Source organism: Mustela erminea, chromosome 2 (assembly GCF_009829155.1).
Source record: "Mustela erminea isolate mMusErm1 chromosome 2, mMusErm1.Pri, whole genome shotgun sequence".
In the NCBI taxonomy this organism is placed as follows: domain Eukaryota; kingdom Metazoa; phylum Chordata; class Mammalia; order Carnivora; family Mustelidae; genus Mustela; species Mustela erminea.
This window is the reverse complement of record NC_045615.1, coordinates 27,135,337-27,160,794: the sequence shown is the minus strand read 5'-3', so window position 1 is coordinate 27,160,794 and position 25,458 is coordinate 27,135,337. Positions and strand designations below refer to the sequence as shown.

The 25,458-nt window shown below is 35.4% G+C and overlaps 1 protein-coding gene across 7 annotated transcripts in view; it reads right to left on the bottom strand.

Moving 5' to 3' along the window:
- The window catches only part of NEK1 (NIMA related kinase 1), a 216,186-nt gene that overhangs the window by 160,680 nt on the left and 30,048 nt on the right, over positions 1-25,458 (bottom strand). For all 7 annotated transcript variants that reach the window (XM_032332563.1, XM_032332561.1, XM_032332564.1 and 4 more), the window contains 7 exons: positions 24,520-24,603; positions 21,082-21,149; positions 20,881-20,967; positions 16,757-16,811; positions 13,590-13,790; positions 9,666-9,726; positions 6,914-7,065 (listed from right to left, as the gene is read on the bottom strand). In XM_032332563.1, the coding sequence (XP_032188454.1) occupies positions 6,914-7,065; positions 9,666-9,726; positions 13,590-13,790; positions 16,757-16,811; positions 20,881-20,967; positions 21,082-21,149; positions 24,520-24,603 (708 nt within the window). The remainder of the gene's footprint in view (positions 1-6,913; positions 7,066-9,665; positions 9,727-13,589; positions 13,791-16,756; positions 16,812-20,880; positions 20,968-21,081; positions 21,150-24,519; positions 24,604-25,458) is intronic.

Below are 25,458 nucleotides of genomic sequence, written 5' to 3'. Positions count from 1 at the left end.
TCATAGAGCTCCCTCTGGTGGCATAAGAACAGAATCCTTAAAAAGATAACATTACAGGCACTGAAACAAGTTTCTGACATGCAAATATTTTTATCATATGCTGAGTAGTAATACTATGTTATTAGTCTAAATTTTTCCAGTTAAAAAGTGACAAGATAATATTATTAAGTGGTTGTAGTTTTTCTTATAAACTTCTCATTTTCAAGCTTTCACCACCTCCAAGAACACACCAACTTTACACCTATTTATGGGAGCAATTTCTCCTAGTGAACTACAGGCTGATTTAACAACTTCTACACAACTAAATAAAGAACAAGAGAAACAAAGACAGGGTTTTTTTTTAAAAAAAAAAAAAAGGGGGGGCTCCCATCCCCAATGTTGAGAACTACAGTGCTGAGGGACTGGAAACAAAGTGGTCTGCCCTGGGACACAGAAAATAAGCTGTTTAAAAGAACAACTAGTATATAAAAGATCTGGCCCTAGAACTCCATCAAACAGAGGAGCAACTATAACTCCATCTAGGTACAAGTGGCTGGGAGTACCATGGTTTACACTACCTCCTCCACCATGAAAGCACAGACTAGGTTAAGGTACAAGACACCAAAGCTGGCCTACCCACTTCATCATGCTCTGCGTCCCTAGCCCACAGCAGCCCCAGGAGTTCTGGAGCTTTAAAAGAGAACCAGCATACAAAAGAGCAAGTCTTAAAAATCCACCAAGGGGCAGGGAGAGCTGATAGAACTCTTTCTGGGCCAAGTCAGAAGGGCTAGTGAGTAACACAGTTTACACTCCCCTCTACCTTAGTAAAGGGAGCAGGGTCCTGGTACCCTATCTGGCCTGCCACTTCAATGGGCCCCAGGCCTCTAACCCACACCAGATCCAGCCATCAAGGTAGCCAGAGGGCAGTGCACACAAAACCCCTGGTCAGCACTTACTACAGCTCCACCTTTTGCGCCAAAATGACACAGGCCCAGACCACCATGGCTTTGGACAGTTTATAAGGGTAGCTCTGGTGCATGGTGCTATAGGACCACCCAGGTGATACCTGCTTCAGTTCCAGCTGCCATGCCAGGGTACCCCAGGTATGAAGGCCCCCAAAACACCCCACCTGTACTGGCCTCAGCTCCAGTCACTTTGTCAGAGCACTCTCTATGCAGAGTCCTAGAACACCCCGAAATATATCTAGTTCAGTTTCACCAGACCAATGTGCCCTGTATAGAACCATGGGACCCTCTGTGTTACACAGTGCTTCAGCTCTCCTGACAGGCTGTCCTCTGCATTTAGGGACCCCAGACACTCCCTCCCAGGCCTGTAACCAGTTTAGTTTTAGCTGTCCTGCCAGGGTGCCCACTGCATTGAGAATCCCAGAATCCCTTGCTTGGATCTGTTTCAGTTTCAGCTCCTCCTAGGGCACCCTCTGAACAGATAGCAACAGGACCACTCTGGCCACACCATCCCAACAAGGCAACCCGGCACAGAATGCCCTATGACCTCCAGGCCACAACAGTCACAGTTCCACCCAGCCACCACAAGTCATCAAGCACACACAGTCTACACAAGGGACAACCATATTTAGGACCACTCCTCCCAAGTTAAGGAAAAGCAGCTGTTCCACATATGCCATAGAGACAAACACAGAAAGGCAAGCAAAATAGGTAGAAAGAAGAGTATGTTCCAAAAGAAGGCCACTCCTTCAGGACTGGGAGAGATACTCTTTCACCCAATATATAGAAACAAATAGAGAAAGCCAAACGAGGAAACAGATATATGTTCCAAACAAAAGAATAAGACAAAAGTCTCAGAAAAAGACCTAATAATATGAAGGTAAGTAACATACCTGATAAATAATTCAAAGTAATGGTCATAAATATCTTCACTGAACTCAGATCAAGAATGGGTAAACACAGAGAAAACTTTGACAAATAGAAAGGAAACACAAGAAAGTACCAAACAAAAGTCAGAGCTGAAGAATACAAAAATTGAACTGAAAAACACACTAGAGGGGTTCAACAGCAGACAAGATGAAGTACAAATACAGATTAGTGAGGTGGAAGATAAAGTCATGAAACTCACCCAGACAGAGCATCAAAAAGAAAAAAAAATTTAGAAAATGAAAATAAGGGACCTCTGGGACATTATCACATGGAATAATATTTGCATTATATGGGTCCTGGAAGAAGAGAAAAAAAAGGGGTCAGAAAACTTAACTGAATAAATAATGACTGAAAACTTCCCAAACCTAGGGAAGAAAGTGAAATCCAGGTCCAGGGAGTACAGAGAATTCCAAATAAAATGAACCAAAAGAAAGATACACCAACACACACTATAATTAAAATATCAAAAGTAAAGAGAGAATTTTTTAAAAACACCAAGAGAAAAGCAAATTGTCACATACAAAAGAAACCCCAGAAAGCTGTCAGATTTCTCAGCAGAAAGTTTGCAAGCCAGAATGTAATGTCATAACATAAATAGTGCTAAAAGGGAAAAGCTTACAAAGTAGAAGACTTTACCTGGCAAGATTATCATTCAGATTTAAAGAAAAGATAAAGAGTTTACTGGACAAACAAGATAAAGGACGTTATCACCATTAGACCAGCCTTATAAGAAATATTAAGGGACTTCTTTAAGTTGAAATGGCAATAATTAATAAAAAGAAAACATACAAAAGTAAAAAGCTCGCTGGAAATGGTAAAAACTGGATTAATCAATTATAAAGATACACACAAATTTAAAGAAATAAGTAGTAAAGGGGCATCTGGGTGGCTCAGTGGGTTAAAGCCTCTGCCTTCGGCTCAGGTCATGATCTCAGGGTCCTGGAATTGAGCCCCGCATCGGGCTCTCTGTTCCGCAGGGAACCTGCTTTCTCCTCTCTCTCTGCCTGCCTCTCTGCCTACTTGTGATCTGTCAAATAAATAAATAAAATCTTGGGGCGCCTGGGTGGCTCAGTGGATTAAGCCGCTGCCTTCGGCTTAGGTCATGATCTCAGGGTCCTGGGATCGAGTCCCGCATCGGGCTCTCTGTTCAGCAGGGAGCCTGCTTCCCTCTCTCTCTCTCTGCCTGCCCCTCTGTCTACTGTGATCTCTCTCTGTCAAATAAATAAATAAAATCTTAAAAATAAATAAATAAATAAATAAATAAAATCTTAAAAAAAAAAGTAGTAAAATTAACTAAATCTACAAAAATTAGTTAAGGGATACATAAAACAAAAAGATATAAAGAGTGACATCAAAAATATAACATGTAGAAGGGGGAAATATAGTGTCTTAAAATATGTTCAAATATAAGTTGCTATCTACCAAACCAGCCCTACGAGAAATAATGAAAGAGGTCCTCTAAGCAAAGAGAGAGTCCAAAAGAAACATCGACCAAAAAGGAACAGAGAAAATATACAGTAATAATCACCTTACAGGAAATACAATAGCACTAAACTCGTATCTTTCATAGTGACTCTGCATGTAAATGGGCTAAATGCCCTAATCAAAAGACACAGGGTATCAGAATGGATAAAAAAGCAAGACCATCAATATACTTTACTGTCTGCAAGAGACTCATTTTAGACCCAAAGTCACCTCCAGATAGAGAATGAGGGGGTGGAAAACCATTTATCATGCTAATGGGCAGCAAAAGAAATCCTTATATCAGACAAATTAGATTTTAAAGCAAAGACTGTAATAAAAGATGAGGAAGGATACTATATCACACTTAAAGGGTCTATCCAACAAGATCCAACAATTCTAAATATTTACGCCCCTAACATGGGAACAGCAAATTATACAAGCCAATTAATAAGCAAATCATAGAAACACATCAACAATAACACAGTAATAGTAGGGGACTTTACCATACTCTTCACTGAAATGGACAGATCGTCTAATCAAAAGATCAACAGGAAATAAGGGCTTTAAATGACACATTGGACCAAACAGACTACACAGATATATTGAGAACATTCCATCCCAAAGCAAAAAAAATTAAAAATAAAAAAATAAATACACTTTCTTCTCCAATGCATATGCAACATTCTCCAGAATACATCACATCCTGGGTCACAAATCAGGTCTCAACTGGTACCAAAAGACTGGGATCATTCCCTGCATATTTTTAGACCACAATGCTTTGAAACTAGAACTCAACCACAAGAGGAAAGTTGGAAAGAACTCAAATGCATGGAGGCTAAAGAGCATCCTACTAAAGAATGAATGGGTCAACCAGCAAATTGAAGAAGAACTTTAAAAATTCATGGAAACAGGGATGCTTGGGTGGTTCAGTGGGTTGAAGCCTCTGCCTTAGGCTCAGGTCATGATCCCAGGGTTCTGGGATCGAGCCCCACATCAGGCTCTCTGCTCAGCGGGGAGCCTGCTTCCTCCTCTCTCTCTGCCTGCTTCTCTGCCTACTTGTGATCTCCGTCTGTCAAATAAATAAAATCTTAAAAAAAAAAATTCATGGAAACAAATGAAAATGAAAACATAACTGTTCAAAATTTTTGGGATGCAGCAAAGGCAGTCTGAAAAGGAAGTATATAGCAATAAAAGCCTTCTCAGGAAAAAAAATAGTCTGAAATACACAATCTAACCTTAACTCATAAAGGAGCTGGAGAAAGAACAGCAAATAAAGCCTAAACCCAGCAGGAGAAGAGAGATAATAAAGATCAGAGCAGAAATCAATGAAATAAAACCAAAAGAACAGTAGAACAGATCAACGAAACTAGGAGCTGGTTCTTCAAAAGAATTAATAAGATTGATAAACCTCTGGCTAGATTTATCAAAAAGAAAAGAGAAAGGACCCAAATATATAAAATCATGAATGAAAGAGGAGAGATCACAACCAATATGAGCAATTATAAGAACATATAATGAGCAACTATCTGCCAAGAAATTAGACAATCTGGATGAAAGGGACGCACTCTTGGAGGCTTATAAACTGCCAAACCAAAATATGAAGAAATAGAAAACCTGAACAGACCAATAACCAGCAATGAAATTAAAGTAGTAATCAAAAATTTCCCAACAAACAGAGCCCAGGGCCAGATGGCTTCCCAGGAGAATTCTGTCAAACGTTTAAAGAAGAATTAATACCTATTCTTCTGAAACTGTCCCCAAAAAATTAGAAATGAAAGGAAAACTTCCAACCCATTTTATGAGGTTAACATTACCCTGATCCCAAAACCAAAGACTCCACCACAAACAGGAAAATTACAGATTGATAACCTTGATGAACATGGATGCAAAGTCATATGGAATTGAGAGACTAGCTAATGAAGGAAAAGTCTGGAGGTCCAGGACTTCTGGTGATTAAAGAAGAGGGACAAAAGATATGATGGAATTGGTACATTAGGCCTAGATAAATGTTATATGGAAGAACTGAAGGAAGGAAGGGAGGAAGGCAGGGAGGGAAAACTCATGTGCCAGTTATCATATTGCCTCTCAGCTGCAAATTCACCCTTCTTCTTTTTAGAAGCCAGCCAATATAAACACTTTTTTGCTTGATAGCATGATGTTAAGCTTTGTCCGCAGATGATGTTGGAGGGACAGTGCAGAAGGCAATGGCTTCTGTTCCTAAGTAGCAGGCTTTCTTTCTTCTTGTTCCTCCTGCATGTGGGACACATAGTAACATTCACCCCTGTGGGCAACTTCCAAGAGTTCTGCTAGTATCCTGTCAACTCCCCTGTGACCTTGGACAGCAACCCCAAGGCCAGTTTCCCACCACATTCCACTGGAGACCCAACTGGCAGCCCAGCCTACTTGTAAAGAGTTCAGTAACACCTGAACTTCCACCAGCACTCCAGCAGATTCAATCCCAGTAGATTCAATGATTCAAAGAATCACCAGGCAGCTTCCCAGTACATTTCACTGGCAGGCTAGGCAGGTTCTCAGGAGCTTCATCAGCTCTACTGTGGACAGTTTCATTTTTGCCAGCCTTAGCCTACGGCACACCTCAGTGAACTCACCATCCAGTGAATTATAGCCATACCACACCCAATAAGGTTTGAATCTCAGCATTAAGGGTGGGGTTGTAGCAATCTTCCAAAATCTATTTCTTCTTTGGTACTATGTCTTAGAGCTAGGTGTAGAGGCTGCTTCCTTTATCTGCTCTTCTTATATTCTCTAAAGGTCTTTATTCCTTAAAGTTAATTCTCTAAACATAGTTACTAATTCTTTAAACTTTCCTTGATCAAATTAGTATGTATTTTTCTCTCCTGACTGGAGGCTGAATTATACAACTTATTTGAAGACTAATTCACGGTAATCATTTGAACTATGTTATGATGGACTTTAACTTAGATTTCTCTTACAGCAGTGTGTTCAATGTTCATATGTATCTAAACACATGTGTAATGTGTATGCACATATGTATGCATGTGCACATGTAGCCCAAAACAAAACCGGTTTCATATACTAAAGTATGCAGCTATTGACATGAAGAAAAATGTCAGATCCCCACAACTAATACTGTGTGTTCTTGGACATTTCACCTAAATACTATAGGTGTTAATATTTTCATCTGAAATATTATAGACTATATAATAACATTCCTTCCAGTTCTATGTTTTTGATGAATTTATCTGATTATGAATTCTCAAATACAAAATTTCCCCACATTTTCATCAAGTATATCACATTTACTTGTTTTACACACAAAAACAAATGGCTCTGCTTAGGTTGTTCAAAAGTGATTTCACTGATGACATTACTTTCTTTTTACTGCACCAACTACTTAATTTATCTACTTATGTTTCTTTGTGACTTATGTAAGTCTTCTTAGTTTTAGAAGACTGGTGAAGCAGAGAATAGCAATGTTCTTTAGTAACTTAACAAAAACAATCCTATGAATATCAAGATAACTCAGTTGAACTGCAATAAAAAAAGATCAAACTGAATTTGCTACTAACACACAGTCTGTAATATGATCATACCTGTTTATATTTTTGGAGTGGTTTCTTTTCATGTAATTTTTTATCTCCAAATTTCTTATATGTTAAAGGTACTCCATATTTGGCGGCAGGCTTTGTAATTTTCTGAGCAGACACAACAGAAGCCAAGCTTTGTCCTGAAGCTGGTCTTTTAGCTATAAGAAAAGATATAAAGAGTTTTCTTCCTAGAGTTTTTTATATTAAATCTTTAATTTCAAAATTCTTCAAGACAGCACTTTTTCATTTTCATAATCATTGACAGCATTTGAGACTTTTCATTAAAAATCTTGTTTACTCCTTAGTACATGTCAATCAATGCCTTCATTATAAACTACTTGATACTGAAGCCATTTTTGGGGGGGAAGCAAAAAGCCACACATCTTTAAGATGTTGAAATTTCTCATTATTAAAAAAAAAAGCACATCCCTAAAACTGACTTTAGATGATGACTGTATTTATGAATATACTAAAAATTACTGAATTTAAGAGTTGACTTTAAGTGGTATAAAACTGTAACTCAATAAAGCTGTTAAAAATATTTTTGGGCGCCTGGGTGGCTCAGTGGGTTAAGCCGCTGCCTTCGGCTCAGGTCATGATCTCAGGGTCCTGGGATCGAGTCCCGCATCGGGCTCTCTGCTCGGCAGGGAGCCTGCCTCCTCCTCTCTCTCTCTCTCTCTGCCTGCCTCTCTGCCTACTTGTGATCTCTCTCTGTCAAATAAATAAATAAAATCTTAAAAAAAAAAAAGCTGTTAAAAATATTTTTAAAAGAAGACTACTGTTTTAGAAATTACTTTCAAAATTATCACATAAACTTCAAGAGCAAGTGTTAAACACTAACACCATCATTGTAGCAACTTTAATACTTTCATCATCTATAGTCTAAATGATGTTTATACCTACAGACTTAGGGATGAACAAACACTTTAAAATAATCACAGCTCAGGGTCCCATTGGTGGGAACATAAAATGGTCAAACTTTCTAGAGGACAATCTGTATCAAGAACAATGTATACAGATTGCTTTTAAAGAAATAATCAGAGATACATAAAAATTTATATACATATAAGTATAAGCCTTACAGCAATGATGTATCCAATTCTTATTGAGGCCTTGAATTCACAATGATGAATTCAATAAAGACAGTTAAATTGAAGAAATTTAAAGGAAATCTATTATTTGTATCAAAGATATTACCTAGGAACTAGGAAAAGTGGAAAAAAAAAATTTCCCTCTGAGAGTTAAACTGTAAGATCAAATCAGAACACAAATATATAACATCACAACGTTGTAACTTGGCTAAATGTATTAAAACGACCAAAGAAATATCGTGTATACCAGTACACATACTGGCACACATACTGAAGAAGAAGCTAACGTCACAAAAGTTTTATAAAAATGAAGATTCACTGGGTGTGGTGCATAAACAATGAATCTTAGAACACTGAAAAAAAATAAAATGACAAAAAAAAATAAAATTAAAATAAAATTAAAAATAAAAATGAATATTCCCAGGTGAAAAAATATTAAATAGTTCCCATTCACTTCCAGAAAGAGGGAGATTTACTTATCTGCTTTGGGAGTGTTTCTCAGGCTCAGTGATGGGCCACCAGTAGTATAAAGCTTAATATAGGGAGTTGGAGCCTACAAAGTATCTACAGACCCATCAGTAATACAATTCCTATTTCAGCCTCATGCTATTAAACATTTCATTCATCCAACTCCTGTTAGAGCAAAATAACTTTCTAATTCCTATGTAGGCTTATCTACATGGAAAGAATGTGATGACATGGAATATTTCTGGTCTTTGTGACAATGAGGCTTTTAAGATTTGACTTCTCATGAGGCTTGACCACCAGGAGAGACATGCTGATTCAGCTGTGTGTCAGTTTCTTGTGAGTTCTGCTTAAGAGTGAATTGATTTCCGAGGAACTGACAGTCTCTGCACACTGACAGGATGAATCTAAGGGTCTTTACGAAGAGCTAAATATAGTTGGCCTTCCTAAGAACACGCTGCCGTATACCACTTCAGCTTACATGGACTTCCAGCATTACACAGTATTTATTTTTATTAATTTACTCAAACTCAAAATGGAGAACCTGGAAAGCATTGTTTGAAAAACAATATAATCCTCAAATCTTATATAACTTCCACTGATTTTAGAAATCCATTCTGAAATCATTCTATGAAGAAAAAATGTAATTTCCTTCTCACACAGATATATGTATATACATACACATAGTATATAACCATATCTACAATCCTACAAATATTCTACTGCTGCTGGCCACATTTAAAACAAAATTATCCTTGGTAAGGTACCTGACTTCCCATTAATTCACTTTTTAAAAATTTTAGAGTATGAAGTACTTCTTACAGAAAAATATATAAACACTTAACTAAGACATTTTAGAACATTCTACGACAATCTGCTCAGAATATCAGCTAAGCAACTGATAAAGATGGAAGACTTCAAGACAGATTTAATTCAAATAAGGCAGACAAGAAGTTTTGGAAATTTTGTTATTAATTCATCACAAAGTGTTATATACTGTCATAAATCAAAAATAATTTAAAGATGCATTTCCTCTGGATTAAATTTATCTACATTTACCCCAACTTACTATATCTCCATGTATCTCTAGTATAATTAGAAAGTATTACTAATTAGTATTAATATATTATATTATATTAATATATATATATTAATATATATATATAATATATATGAAAGGACTCATATTAAATTTCATTTACCTGGTACAGGCTGTACTCCAAACTTGGAAAATGTTTTTAGACAAAATTCTTCTGCAATAAGCTGAGATTGAAAAAAGACAAAAAAAAGTTAGAAAAGACATCAAATTTCCAAAATAAAAATTCTACCCATTATTCAGATTACATTTTTCCCTTTCCAGTCACATATATGCTATCAGATAAACTGTACTTATTCAACCTAAGTAATCCCAAATTCCTCATACTAATTCTCTTCCACTCTTACAGATTTATTTTATTACTTTCCTACATAACCCTTCTTTCCATATTAACCTAATGAACCACAAAGGGCCCCATAAACTGCCTTCCTGTTCTATGTCTCAGCAATTTAACATAATTATCTCCTATCTGGAATAGTCTCCATATTTTATATACAGCCAAATCCCTCATTTACCTCAATAATAATCACTCATTAACTTCTCAGTTATTTCAACTTTACTCTGAATCTTCTCAGCCTCTCCAATGAGTTTTCACTTTAAACAATATGTAGTTATAAACATACTACAGGATAAATATTTGAATATTTAGATAATTTAGATAATAAAAATTTAGATAATTTAGATAATCCAATAAGTGTCTCTTTTTACTATTAATAAAACACTACAGGACCTATTCTCCAGCATTCATGAACAAGTTTTGAGAAGCAAAAATCATTAGTATTTCCCACAAGTCATTTTTTTCCCTATTTACTAAATTTTCTTTTCCCCCTCATTAAGTACAAAATATGATGCCAACAAAGATATAACTCAATTTAAGCCTGCTTTTTTCTTACTGGCTGGAGAATGGGAAAACAAGTGAATGTTCTCTTTTTTTTTTTTTTTTAAGAGAAATGAGGCCTGCTGAAGAGAATATTTACACAGCAGCAGTGGAACAGATGCTCCAATAGTCAAAAAACCATGACTGAGATGGTCTTCTGTCCCATTAAGGATCCCCTAATAGCAGCTTTCAAGTCTCATACTGGCAGAATCAGCATCACCAGGGACATATTAAATGTGGAAGTTCTCAGGCTCCCACCTCAGAAACACTAAAATAGAAATGATAGTGATGGGACCCAGCAATGTCCTCCAAGTGATTTTTTAAAAGTATGGTAAAGCTTAAAAACCACTGCACCAAAAGATAAATTAAGTGAAGACCTGGTTCACAGATAGTTCAGAGCAACTGTGTAAATGAATTTTCTCTTCTGAACATTTGCTTTTTTTCCCTTTCTTTTGCATGGAAGACAATGGGTGGTTTATGCACTCCAAACTGCCCCAGACTGGATACTCTCTTTCACTGCTTGAAGGTGAGTCTTTTTGGTGTGAATACAAATATGAACTAAGAGGTGGGGCATGAAGAATCCAAGATTTTTCAATCTCTATGCCGTGTTGTCCAATATAGTTGTCACCCATAAGTAGCTATTTGAATTAAAATTTTAAATAAATATAATTTAAAATTCAGCCACTTGGTCATAATTAAGTATTCAACAACTTATGAATACTTAAATATTCAACAACCACATGTGGCTAGTGGCAACAATGCTGGACAATGCAGATATAAAACACATCATTCTTGACGCATTACTGAAAGTACTATTGGACAACACCCATATTGCTAAGGAATCAGAGCTTAACCATGATTTGTCAAGCTTCCTCCAGCATGTGTAAGATTAAGAATTAAGCCATATTAAACCTTGGGTGACAGCAGTTAGAGAAGTAATTTTTTAAAAACTCTACAGAATATTATAGTAGTTCATACATTATACAGTTAAGCTTACAAACTGTTTCAAAGTTAAAGCCTTAAAAAATGTATTACAAACATTCTCACAAGAATACTAAGTGATATATAGTAGAAAATAAACAAAGAGATTTTCACAAAAATGAAATCTAAGTGATGTCTAAATATTAACAAGGAGCTATTCATAACTAAACATATACTATCAAATATTCCACTTCTTAATAATCATAATCTGTCCTTTTTTCTTTCCATATTATAAATTTTGATAAATCAGGCTTGCACATTTTCCTTCATTGCTGGCTACCTGAATTCCAGTGCTTCAGCCTTGTGACTGTTATGTCCAAACCACTGGTTTTGGGACTGGGGGAGCCTCAGCAAGATTCAATGAAGTTATTCTTTCTTTGCGAAAAAACAATAGTATATTGCCTCATAAATGTTCTTGAAATTGTTACTTATAACAAAGGAGTTTTATAAGACACCTACGTTTCAGAGATTCTTGCTATATCCTATAAAAGTAACCTTCAATCTATACATTTTAATTGGCTTTTTGGTGACTAATGTGTTCTCTTGGTAGTAATAATTAAATCCACACTTCTGTTTTCTGAAAATTATTTGTTCACAGATGTTCTGTTAACCCAGAGAATATATGACACTTCCCTCTTATCCCATGAGCATATAAAAGTAAAAAAAACTATGAAGATACTAATATGTTTATATTTGTATAATAAAATGACACATTGATAATGTTTTGTATTGAATGTATCAAGCACTTATTTCATGCTAGACATTAAGAACTTTATGTACATTATCACCTTTTTTTAATTCTCACAACCACTTCATGATGTAAATATATTTATAATCTCATTGTTTATAGGTCATTGAGGCACAGAAACATTTAATAATTTTACAATTAGAGATGGTTACCAGAGGGGAGGTGGGTAGGGGGATAGGTGACATGGGTGAAAGGGATTAAGAGTACACTTATCTTGATGAGCACTACTGTGCAGAATCATTGAATCACTATATTGTACATGTACAACTAATATAACCCTGTATATGTTAACTATACTGGATTAAAAAAATTTTTAATAATAATTTTACAGTTAGAAACCTAAGAAGACAAAGTAGAGAGGTGACTGCCAGAAGCTGTGATAGAAAGGAATGGGGAGTTACTGATTAATGGGATGGAGTTTGTTTTATAAGATGAGGAGTTGTGAAGATGAATGGTGGTATTAACTGCAGAGCATTGAAAATCTATTTAATACCACTGAATTGGACACTCAAAAATGGTTAGGAAGATGCATTTTAGTTGTGCACATTTTACCACAATAAAAAAAAAAATTGGAAAATAAAACAACAGAAACCCAAGACAAAGGAATGATTCTGTGATATTGTGATTTATCTTAAGAAATACATATCTTGTGTCTAGTTCCTGGCATACAGCTCCTAAAACCCTTAAAGAGAATAAAGGTGTCTTTTGTTATTCCTAACAAGCCACTTTCAACCACACCTGAATTTATGTTAATGAGGTGACACCTGGAAGGCCCCTAAGGATGGAAGCTGATTGCCACGAAAATCTACCATGTGATTAGAGGGTGAAACTTTTAGTCTCACTCCCCTTCCTGAGAGGAAAGGGACTGAGGTTGATTCAAACACTAAAGGCCAATGATTTAGTTAATCATGTCTACATAATAAAGCCTCCATAAAAAGCTGAAGGACAGGATCTGTACAGCTTCTGTGTTGGTAAACATGCCAGCAGGGTGACGCATTCTAACTTCACTGCAACAGAAGCTCCAGCACTCAGCACCCTTGCCCTTCGTATCCCTTCAGCAGGCTGTGGGATCTGATGATCTGTATCACCAGGTAGTCCCAGAATTGAACTAAACTGGACACCCAGCTGTGTTGCAGAAGTGCTTGGTGTGGGAAAAACTACCACACATTCGGTGATTGGAAGGGTGAGAAGTTCAGTATTAAGTGTTAAGAGGAAACACAGGAAGAATGTTTTCCCTCCTACAGATTCACAACTAGAAAACAAATCCAAAGAGGAAGGATATGAGAGCAGAAAGAAAGGTGACTCCAACGTCATCTGAAAAAAGCATTTCATTCTCCCAGAACTATGATGTGCTCTCCTCAAAACATAGGTCATGTCCTAATTAAGCACCAAAACCTTATTACTTTAAAGTAAAAAAAACATACCTGAGGTGAGAGAAACTTTTCAATGCGTTTGGCTATAAAACCTTTCTCCAATATGGAGTTGACTGATGGTCTATCCCTAGGATTTCTTTTAAATAACTGAGAGAGTAAATTGCGGAGATCATAAGAATAATGTAAAGATACAGGTGGAAAAGATCCAGATATTATCTTCAGTACCAGGTTTTTCATATTGCCAGCTTCAAACTAAAATCCAGAAAATAAATTAACATTTATGAGACATACATAAATTGAAAATAGGAATAAACACTGAGAAAGTTATTTTCCTATAGAACAGAAATACAGTCCTCTTACAAATATTCTAATCACCATCTGTTCTTTTTTTTTTAGCATATGTTCTTTAGAACAAAGTTCACTTGGTTATTTATAAACACATTTAAGAGAATATTAGTCCTCATAAAAAGTTTAATACTAATTTTTGCTTACTCAAAATACTAAAAGATGGAATAAAGGTATTAAAAGATTTTATAAAAACAATAATAAAGACAAAAACAAACCTGTAATCTTCATTCAATACATGCCTACCTGTGGCCATGTTGCAGTAAGTGGAACAAGAAATTAACTCTAAAACAGTACTGGGAAAAAACATAATAAATGAAAGTACTGGGGCACCTAGGTAATTCAGTCAGTAAAGGGTCCGACTCTTGATTTCAGCTCAGGTCATGATCTCATGGGCCATGAGATCGAGTCCTGCATCCAACTCAGGGAGTCTGCTTGAAATTCTCTTCCTCTGCCCCTTGCCCAACTCATGTGCATATGCCCTTTCTCTCTCTCTCAAATAAATAAATCTTTAAAAATAATACTAATTACTTTCCTTTAAACACTGATTATTATTACTGGTAAGTGTGTGATGCTCCCAAAAGCCATGTAGTAAGAAACATGGCAAGTACTCCAAAGGGGAATATAAGCCATATCAGAATAGTATATATTTAAGGAGTAAACACAATATAAATTCTAACTGAAGTTAAAAAACCAACTGCAGTGGGGCAGTTTAAAATCTAAAGATTTAATTTTGAAAGTAAATAAAATTAAGCTTTTGACATCTCTGCTAAAATAGAACAGAACAGTTATGCACTATGTTCTTAACATACACATCAACAAAACAAAACACGCTATAAATTAGGTATTGGTGATTATACGAAGTATAAAAAAGTTTTGCTAAATCTTGAGTTCTCTCAGACATTTAAAATATGATATTCAGTATACTAAAATTTGAGCACAATTCAGTAGTCTAGAAATAGCTATGTACCTAAGGAGGAATTCTAAATGCAGGATAGATTATTCCTTCACTACAGTGAATTTTCAGTCCCTCAACTGACAAACTTTTCATAAAGGTTAGTAAATTACTTAATTTCATGTGTCTACTTAAGAGTATGTAATTCCAAAATATAGAAGCAATGGTGACAGAATATAGGTGAAAAAATTAAAGAAAACACACTGATTTATACCTAAAATGGCTGTGTGTCGAGAAACTGACCAATTCCTTCAAATATAGATCCGATAAACTACCATTCCATATCACTTTGGCAGTCTATGCTTTTATAAGGTAATACAGTCTTAAAATTAAGAGTACGCAACCATGAAAAACATAACAAAGAAAAAATATCCCCCAAATAATATCAAGCAATAAAAACAGGCTCTAGAACTGTTTATACAATATAATTAAACTGCAGAAAGGAAAAAAAAAAAACTTCTTTTATCAATTAATCTAGAAAAAAGTCTGGAAGGAAACAAAGTATTACAAATACTCATTACCAGTTGGAAGAATTGCTTTTGATATTCATTCAGTTCTTCACATTTTTATTTATTTTCTTAAGTTTTCCTTAATGAAAATACATTATTGCTTAATGGAGGAAACTTTTTTTTGTGAGAGCGAGCATGCCCATATAGGGTTGAGGGGAGGAATAGAGGGAGGAGCAGAGGGAAAGCAAAAGAGAAAATCTCAACCAGGCTCCATGCCCAGAAAGAAGCCCAACACTGGGCTCTATCTCACTACCCTGAGATCATGACCTGAGCAGAAATCAGGAGTTGGGGATGCTTAACTGACGGGGCCACCCAAGCACCCCCAGGGGAGCATTTTTAAAAAGCAAAATTTTGAAATGGAAAGTGATTAAAATTCAACCTATTTAAGAAAAAACTCCCCCTTTGGGGCATATTATGCCCATCTCAACAAAGTCTCAAAAATTAAAAAACAATTTTTTAAAGATTTATTTATTTGAGAAAGAGAGAGACAGAGAGTGAGAATGAGTGTGTGTGTGTGTGTGTGTGTGTGTGCGCGCGCACGCGCGCACAAGCAGGGGAAGGGGCAGAGGAGAGGCAAAGCAGACTTCCCTGCTGACCCTGGAGCCCAATGCCTAGCTCACTCTCACCCCAGTCACAACCCTGAGATCATGATCTGAGCTGAAATCAAGAGTTAGACACTTAACCAACTAAGCCACCCAGGTGCCCCCAAAATAAATTTTTAATTAAAGGGCATCTGAGTTGATAAAATCCTTTGATGAACAGGTCAAAAAATGTTCTTTAATTTCAATTCCAAACTCAAATACAATTCAATTCCAAATACTTCGGGTGTTTTAAAAGAAATTGCTAAGATGAAACAAAAATCATTAAGCTAAAATACCATATTCACATATAAATAGAACACTAAAAAGATAGCAAGTTTATTTTTGTCATTAGAAATAATTTCCTGGTGGAGGGGTGTGTGAATGGCTCAGTTGGTTAAGCATCTGACTCTTGGTCATGATCTCAGGATTGTGGGATCAAACCCTAGTCCAGCTCCCCAATCAGCAGGGAATCTGCTGGAGATTCTTTCACTCTATCTCATTCCAAAATAAGTAACTAAATCTTAAAAAAAAAAAAAAAAAAAAAAAAAATTCCTAGAAAAAAGTATGACATATGTATTATAATAACAAATATATAACATATGTATATAATATATGCATATATATTAAGGGAAAATCTATTTAAATTCATACTTGAGAAAAAATGAGAAATTTAAAAACTGACAGAGAACTTCTAGTAAAAGAGAGTGACCTGAAAGGTGGCATATGATTAAAAATATACACACACACACTTATTTATTTATTTATACATATATATTTACAGGTACTTTAGAACACAATTTTTTAAACATTTCAGAAACCTCTACTTACCGCATGTTTAAGCGTACACATCTCATACAGGACACACCCCAGAGCCCAAATGTCACTAGAAAAGGGAAAAATGAGAAATTTTCTCTAACTATCAGAATTTAATTTTTTTCATTTAAAGGAAATAAAAGCACAATGAATATGTTCTCCAAAAATATCTGTTCCATAAAACATATCCTTTAAAATTCAAAATCTCAAACAATCAACTTCGCCAATCAGCCTTATGGCAATTGTTTGGGTTTTTTTTTGTTTTTTTTTGTTTTTTTTTGTTAGAGAGAAAGAACGCAAGAGCACAGGCAGACAAAGTGGTAGGCAGAGGCAGAGGGAGAAGCAGGCTACCCGCCAAGCAAGGAGCCCGATGTGGGACTCGATCCCAGGATGCTGGGATCATGACCTGAGCCGAAGGCAGCCGCTTAACCAACTGAGTCACCCAGGCGGCCCAAAACTCAAAATTTCAACCATAACTAGATGATAAGAGTAGCTATCCCAGATTAGAAAGATGCCAGTTGCCTAAGCAATTACTTTATTAATTCCCTCACTTTATTTTTTAACATTTTTAAATTTAAATTCCATTAATTAACATGTAATCTATTATTGGTTTCAGAGATAGAGCTTAGTGATTCATTAGTTGTATATAACACCCACTGCTCATTATATCACATATCCTCTATCACCCAGTTACCCCATCCCTTTACTTTACTTCCCCCAGCAACCCTCAGTTTGTTTCCTATGATTTAGAGTCTCTTACGGTTTGTCTCCCTCTCTGATTACATCTTGTTATATTTTTTCCTCTCTTCCCCTATGATCCTCTGTTTTGTTTCTCAAATTCCACACATCAGTAAGATCATATGATAATTATCATTCTCTGACTTATTTTGCATAGCATAATACCCTTTAGTCCCATCCACATTGTTGCAAATGGCAAGTTTTCATTTTTTTTTGATGGCTGAGTAGTATTCCATTGTGTGCGTGTGTGTGTGTGTGTGTGTGTGTGTGTGTGTGTGTGTAAGCTCTCCTCAAAACATAGGTCATGTCCTATATATATATATATATCTCACATCTTCTTTATCTATTCATAGGTCAATGGACATCTGGGCTCTTTCCATAGTTTGGCTATTGTGGACATTGCCCAAACAATTAAAGTTTTATTAAAAAAATGTAATATTTAAAAGAACAAAGTCAGTAAATTCCATGAATACAGAATTTTTTTTTAAGATTTTTGTTTATTTATTTATTTTTAAAAAGATTTTATTTATTTATTTGACAGACAGAGGTCACAAGTAGGCAGAGAGGCAGGCAGAGAGAGAGGAAGGGAAGCGACACAGGGCCTAATCCCAGGACCCTGGGATCATGACCTGAGCCAAAGGCAAAGGCTTTAACCCACTGAGCCATCCAGGCACCCCAAAGATTTTTATTTATTGACAGACAGAGATCACAAGTAGGCAGAGAGGCAGGCAGAGAGAGAGGGGGAAGCAGGCTCCCCGCTGAGCGGAAAGCCCGATGCGGGGCTCAATCCCAGGACCCTGAGATCATGACCTGAGCTGAAGACAGAAACTTAACCCACTGAGCCACCCAGGCACCCCTGGAATTTTTTATTTTATTAAATTTTTAAAATTTATTTTATTTTATTAAATTACTTACAAAACACCATGATTTTAAAAATTATTTTAAAAGCAAAATACTGTTTTAATGATGAAAAAGAACATATTAATTTACAAAAATTAAATCTGAAATAAATCTATGACAGCCTACTAAAATATAAGGTAAATATATTAATTATTTAATATTATTTTAAGGACATATACTATGTTCTTTATAGTTTCTTCCTTTCTTTTATCTTAAATGTATTTTTATAATTTAAAAAATTCTATTTCCATTTTTAAAAAGAAAAAATAAAAGACTTATAGTTCAGAGCTACAGCGATCCTTAGTAGTCAACAAAAACTGCTCCTCAGGGGCACCTGGGTGGCTCAGTGGGTTAAAGCCTCTGCCTTCGGCTCAGGTCATGATCCCGGCGTCCTGGGATCCAGCTCTGCACTGGGCTCTCTCTGCTCAGCGGGAGGCCTGCTTCCCCTTCTCTCCCTGCCTGCCTCCCTGCCTACCTGTGATCTCTGTCTGTCAAATAAATAAATAAAATCTTTAAAAAAATTAAATAAAAATAAAAATTAAAAAATTAAAAAGAAAAACTGCTCGTCAAAGTTAAACTTAACAGAAAAGAATAAAATCCAATGTTGAAATCCCAAGGTTATCCTGAACCAAACTCATGAAAAAGCTACAAATATAAACCTTTAACTCCAAAAATCTACTTAATTTCAAGATTCAACTTATAAAAAAATTTAAGTGTAATTAAACTTATTATTATTTGTTAGTTATGTAGTACTTGTACATGTTAATATATGACCTATGTATAAACAAACTCATTAAACTAATGATCCTATTAATAAAATATTTCAAAACATATTTAGAAAAAATATGAATTTTTGAAGTATATTGATGATGCTTATCCATGACATTTTTAAACTATTTTTCCCACAAAATTAATTTTACATGAAATTCTCCAAAGGATGATTAAATCCATTCCTTATTTATTTATCTTTTTAAAGGATTTTATGTATTTATTTGACAGGAGAAAGCAATCACAAGTAGGCACAGCAGCAGGCAAAGAGAAAGGGAGAAATTGGCTCTCAGCTGAGCAAAGAGCATGGTATGGGGCTTGATCCCAGGACCCTGATATCATGACCTGAGAGGAAGGCAGAGGCTTAACCCACTGACCCACCCAGGCACCCCCATTCCTAATTTAAATACTGATTTTTTTTTTCACAATTGACTTACCCATAAGACACAGCAATAGCATTAAAATGAAAAATTAATTTGGTTTAAAGAAAATCCTACTGTCCTTAAGAATATCCACTAAAAACACATTCCATGAACTAGACTGATCATTGTAATTTAAAGTCATTTAAAAAAAATTGCTGGGAGGGTGCCTGGGTGGCTCAACTATTGGTTTCGGCTCAGGTCATGATCTCTGCTTCCTGGGATGGAGTCCTGAGTTGGGAGTTGGGACTCCATGCTCAGCAGGGAGTCTATCTGGGATTCTCTCTGTCTCTCTTCCTTTGCTATTCCCCCTGCTCATACTGTCTCACCCTGTCTCTTAAATAAATCAATTAATTAAAAATAAATTAATAATTAATTAATTAACGAATTAATTAAATAATTATTAATTATTATTATAATTAATTGCTAGGATGATGTTCTCTGCCTCGACCGCTCAGGTTTTAAATACAGCTTCCTTTCCACTCTCAAAAAAAGGAACTATCACTTTCTTCCTTTTAGGTTCTATGGGTGCTTTCAAATTTAAGACCAATGTTTCTTGGTTAGGATATTTCAATTAGAAAGAGAGAAAATAAAGGGTAAATGGAGTTCAGTGACAGAATTCCTCATCTCACGCACGTATTACACAATCAGTTAGCTATAGTACAACTAACGGTTAGGGATTTGGGCTTGGGAGCCAGATGCCTGAAGCTTTCAAGTTGCTTTACCTCTCTCTCTGTATTTGGCTTCCTTATAGGCAAAGGAAGATTAATGAATACCTACAATTCACAAGGCTATTGTGAAGATTAAAGAAGTGAATACATAGAAAGCATTCAAAATAAGGCCTAGCATTTAGTAAGTGTTCAATAACTATTACAATCTAATAGGAAATGACTATTACAAAGACCAAAAAATTATTTCTATTTCCAATTACAACTTATAATAATAAAGTGAAACTTTTGGAGTGCCTGGCTAGCTCAGTCAGAAGATCACGCAACTCTTGATCTTGATCTTGGGGTCATGAATTCAAGTCCAACATGGGGTACAAAGTTTACTTAAATAAATAAACAAATAAATAAAAAATAAAGTGACACTTTCTTTATGTCCTTTAACAAGACATGAAATAGCTTCTTTGCAATCCCCCTCACTGTATAGTAAAAAAGAATAGGTGTATATACATACATACATATCTATCTATATCTATATATATATTTATATGCGTATTAATGATTTTAGAATACTATTCTGAAGGTTAGTAAATAAAATGTAACAGAAAGATTTAAAGGGAATATATGTAATGAACATCATTTTAAATACCTTTTATTGTTGTAAGGTTTGTTTTCACAAATTTCAGGTGACAAGTAGTAGGGGGTCCCTATACAAGTTCGAGCCAGCTCCACAGTACTAGAACAAAAAGAGAATTATTAGAAAAACTTAAGATACTAAAGGATATTAAAAATTATCACATACATATCACCATGGACATTATGTCAAAACAAAGTTTAAAATCGATGTTACCTATTAAGTACTCGAGCAATTCCAAAATCTCCGAGTTGTATTGTCCCATCTTTGGTTAAAAATATATTCTGTGAAAAAGATGTAAAAAAAAAAAAATCAGAAATATTGTTACATCCAGTTCTGAGCTGACAACTCTTTTCATATAAATGAATCTAGTTAGGGGTGCCTGGGTGGCTTAGCCATTAAGCTTCTGCCTTCAGCTCAAATCATGGTCCCAGGGTCCTGAGATTGAGCCCCGCATCGGGCTCTCTGCTGAGCAGGGAGCCTGCTTGTCCCTCACCCACTCCCCCTACTTATGTTTCCTCTCTCTCTGTCTCTCTCTGTCAAATAAATAAATAAAAATCTTAAAAAAAAAATGAATCTTGTTTTAAAAAATGCAAGAATAGCTGGATATCCACATATAAAAGAATGAATATAGATCCCTATCTCATAACATAGACAAAAACTAATTCAAAATGGATTCTTAAATATAAGAACTAAAACTACAAAACTCCTAGAGGAATACATATGAATATATTTTCATGTCATTGGGCTGGGCAATGGTTTCTTAAATGTGACACGAAAAGTACCAGCAAAAAAAGAAAATATAAAGTGGACTTCTCAAAAATAAAAACTTCTGTTCAAAGAAGACCATCAAAAGTGAACAGACATGCAATAACTAGGTGATGGACATTAAGGAGGGCATGTGATATAATGAGCACTGGTATTAAATAAGATTGATGAATCACTGACCTCAACCTCTGAAACCAGTAACACATTACATGTTAAATTAACTGAATTAAAATAAAAATTTAAAAATGATTAATTTTTTCTAAAAAAGTGAATAGACAACCCACAGAACTGGAGAAAATACTTGCAAATTATGTATCTGACTAGGAATTTGTATCCAGAAAAAAAGAACTCTTACAATTCATTAGCAACAAAAGATACACTATTTAAAATATACAAAGTCACATATTATATGATTCCATTTACATAAAATGTCCAGAATAGGCAAATCCATTGAGAAAGAAACTAGCTTAGTTGTTTCCAGAGTCTAGGTAGAGAGGGAATGGAGAGTGATTGCTAACAGTACAGGATTTCTTTTTGGAATGATTAAAAAAATGTTCTAGAATTAGAGAGTGGTGATGGTTTCACAACTCTGAATATACGAAAAATCACTGAACTGTAAATTTTCAGTGGGTGAATGTCATCATATCTGACATATATCTCAACATAGCTTTAAAAAAATAAACTCAGACCTTCCCCTCCATTAAAAAAAAAAAGCCAGCCTAAAAATTCTAATTACCCTAAATGTAACAAATTAACCTTAAAATTTTCCAAAATTGGAAAAGTTTTCCAATAAAATTTGCAATAAAAAACTAGCCAGTTAATTTGCATACATAAATACTTTTTTTTTTTTTTTAAGATTTTTATTTATTTGTTAGAGAGAGAGAGAGATACAGAGCACAAGAACAGGCAGACAGAGGGGCAGGCTAGAGGCAGAGGGAGAAGCAGGCTCCCTGCCAAGCAAGGAGCCCGATGTGGGACTTGATCCCAGGACGCTGGGACCATGACCTGAGCCGAAGGCAGCCGCTTAACCAACTGAGCCACCCAGGCGTCCCTGCATACATAAATACTTAACTCCAGTGTTCTACCAAACAGTAAAGGCAAGAGTTTGTGGAACATTAATTAAACTCCACATCATTCAGGAGACTTAAACTGACACATGTTCACAGTCCAAGATGACACAAAATGGGGATGAGAAGGACAGAGTAAAATGGAATGAAATGGAATTAGGTAGCAGAGAGGTGGGGGACTGGAAGGATGGCATCACGGTTTCTCCTCTTCTTACTACTCACCCTGAGGCTATCAGGCTATATAAGAAGCTGCAGGAGTAAGAAGGTAAGACAGATACATAGCCTTGACACCAGGAAACAAATCCCCTCTGTGCTACGGGGTCTGGGAGTGAGTGAGCCCTAGTGGGGCATCCACGAAAGAAACCTGTATGCAAAGATGAGTGAGCTGTGGGGACAAAACATTTCTCACAAAGAGTGGCCAAAAAATAAAGTCCAATACGCATGAAGAAACCTGATGCAAAAAAAAAAAAAAAAAAAAGCTAATAAAATAATCAGAACAAGAATTCACTCTAGACAGAATTGATTTTGTGAAACAATCCAACCAGAACTTTAAAGTAAATGTTTAGGAAATTGCAGATAGAGAGGCACCTGGCTAGTTCCATGGGATTCCTGGTCTCATAGTGGGTGTAGAGAGCCCCACACTGGGTGTAGAGATTAGTTAAAAATAAAATCTTAAAAAAAATTTTTTTAAAAGAAAATTGCAAAGAGATAAAGGAAGTCTACTTAAGAAGAACAAGACATTATGAAACAAAAACCAATCACAGTGGGGCACCTGGATGGCTCAGTCTTTCAGTCAGATACTGTTTAGTGTCTGACTCTTGGTTTTGGCTCAGGTCATGATTTCTCAGTCATGAGATCAAGCTCCGAGTAGGCTCTGTGCTAAATGTGCAGTCTGCTTCAGATTCTCTCTCCCTCTCCCTCCCACTCTCTCTCAAATAAATAAAATCTTTAAAAAAGAAAAAAAAAAGCCATTAGAGTAAGAACAAATGTATATGAAAAACCATTTAAAAATCCTGGAGAGAAAAAAAGTCTTTTTTTTTTTTAAAGTAAGGAGATAAGTATCAGTTTACACAAAATTTAAAAAGCACTTAGTTAACTGGAAAGTAGGTTGAAAAATTCACCTAGGATGCAACTCAGAGACAGAGATAAAACGTGAAAGAACAAATAAGGTACTTGGAAGGGTTAGATTAAGAAGCTCCAACAGGGGCAGTGAAGCGCTTGCCTTTGGCTCAGGTCATGATCTCAGGGGCCTGGGATCAAGACCCACATCAGGCTGCCTGCTCAGCAGGGAGTCTGCTTCTCCCTCTCTCTCTCCCTCTGCCATCCCCCTGACCCCCCACCCTGCTAGCTTTCTCTCAAATAAATAAAATTTAAAAAAAAAAAAAAAAGAAAGAAAGAAAGAAATCATTGGCTTTAAATTCCTAAACAGCAACACTAGAAGCCAAAAAACAAATGAATGATATCTTCAAAATTCTGTAGGAAAACAAATTTCTCACCTAGAAGTTTATATTCAAATTATCATTAAAGCTAGAGAGGTGAATAAGGTCATCTTCAGACATACAATACAACCAGATATAGACCTTCCACATATCTATTTTCTGTTTTTTTTCCATCATTATGAGAGTAAATCCACAAAGAGGAGGATATAGGAAAAAGGCAGGAGATCTAACACATGATGCATATAAAGAGGATTTCTAGAATTATAATGAAGGGGAAAGAGAGAACAGATAATCTGATGCAGAATGATTTGGGTTCAAAAATTTTAGCTGGCTCAATGTTCATATCCATGTAGAAGTTATTAGTGACAGAATAAACATACCTGGGACTTTATGTCTCGATGAAGAATTTTTCGATCATGTACATGTTTCAAGGCCAAACATATCTGTACAAACCAGTCCAAAATCTAGGGGGGGAAATCAAATTTGTCATTTCTTCTAAAATTTATATTGTATAGTAGTCTTTCCTTAACAATGAAAGCACTCATAGAATATTTGGGGTTGAGCAGAACTAAGTCCTTAAAAAACAAATTTAGGTTATAATTTTTAAATTTCACTATAATTAATGTTTTTAACATTAAGGAGATAATCAAGCCAACTGCCACATTATGTGCAGGGTATGCACTAACTTTCAAATGTAAGAGACTGCTACTGAGCATCTCTTAGAAATCAGAAAACAGAAATTTCCAGAGAAGACTGAAAAGTAGAAATACTTTATATTTTATGATACTGTGATGGTGAGTCACTTTATTTTTAAATACATATTTTTCCTACATAAATAAAAGTCATAAAAGAAAAAAAATCAGGCTCAAAATTTGGAAGTCATCACTGATCATTCATCTCTTTCCACACTCACCATATATAAACACACTCTGAAACTGGCTACTTGAAAGTAAAAGAATTTAATTTCTACCCCATTCCTAACACCAAAAGAATTCTAAGTAAATGGCATTTTTAAACAGGAAAAAATTAGACTATAAAACAATCAAAGAAAACACAGGTTAATTTCCTATAATCTTTGATTGAAGGACTTTTAATCCTTCACAAAACCTCTAAATCACAAGAAAAAAGACGGACAATGTTGCATATATAAAATTTAAAACATCTGCATGGCAGAATACATAATCAAGCATAATTAATTATTTAAGAAAATAATTAAAATAAATAAAACAATAACTAGAACAATAGTAACTTGAGAAAAATAAAATAATACACAAGATTGGCCAAAATGTGAGGAAGTAAGTCTTTGCATACCTTGTTTG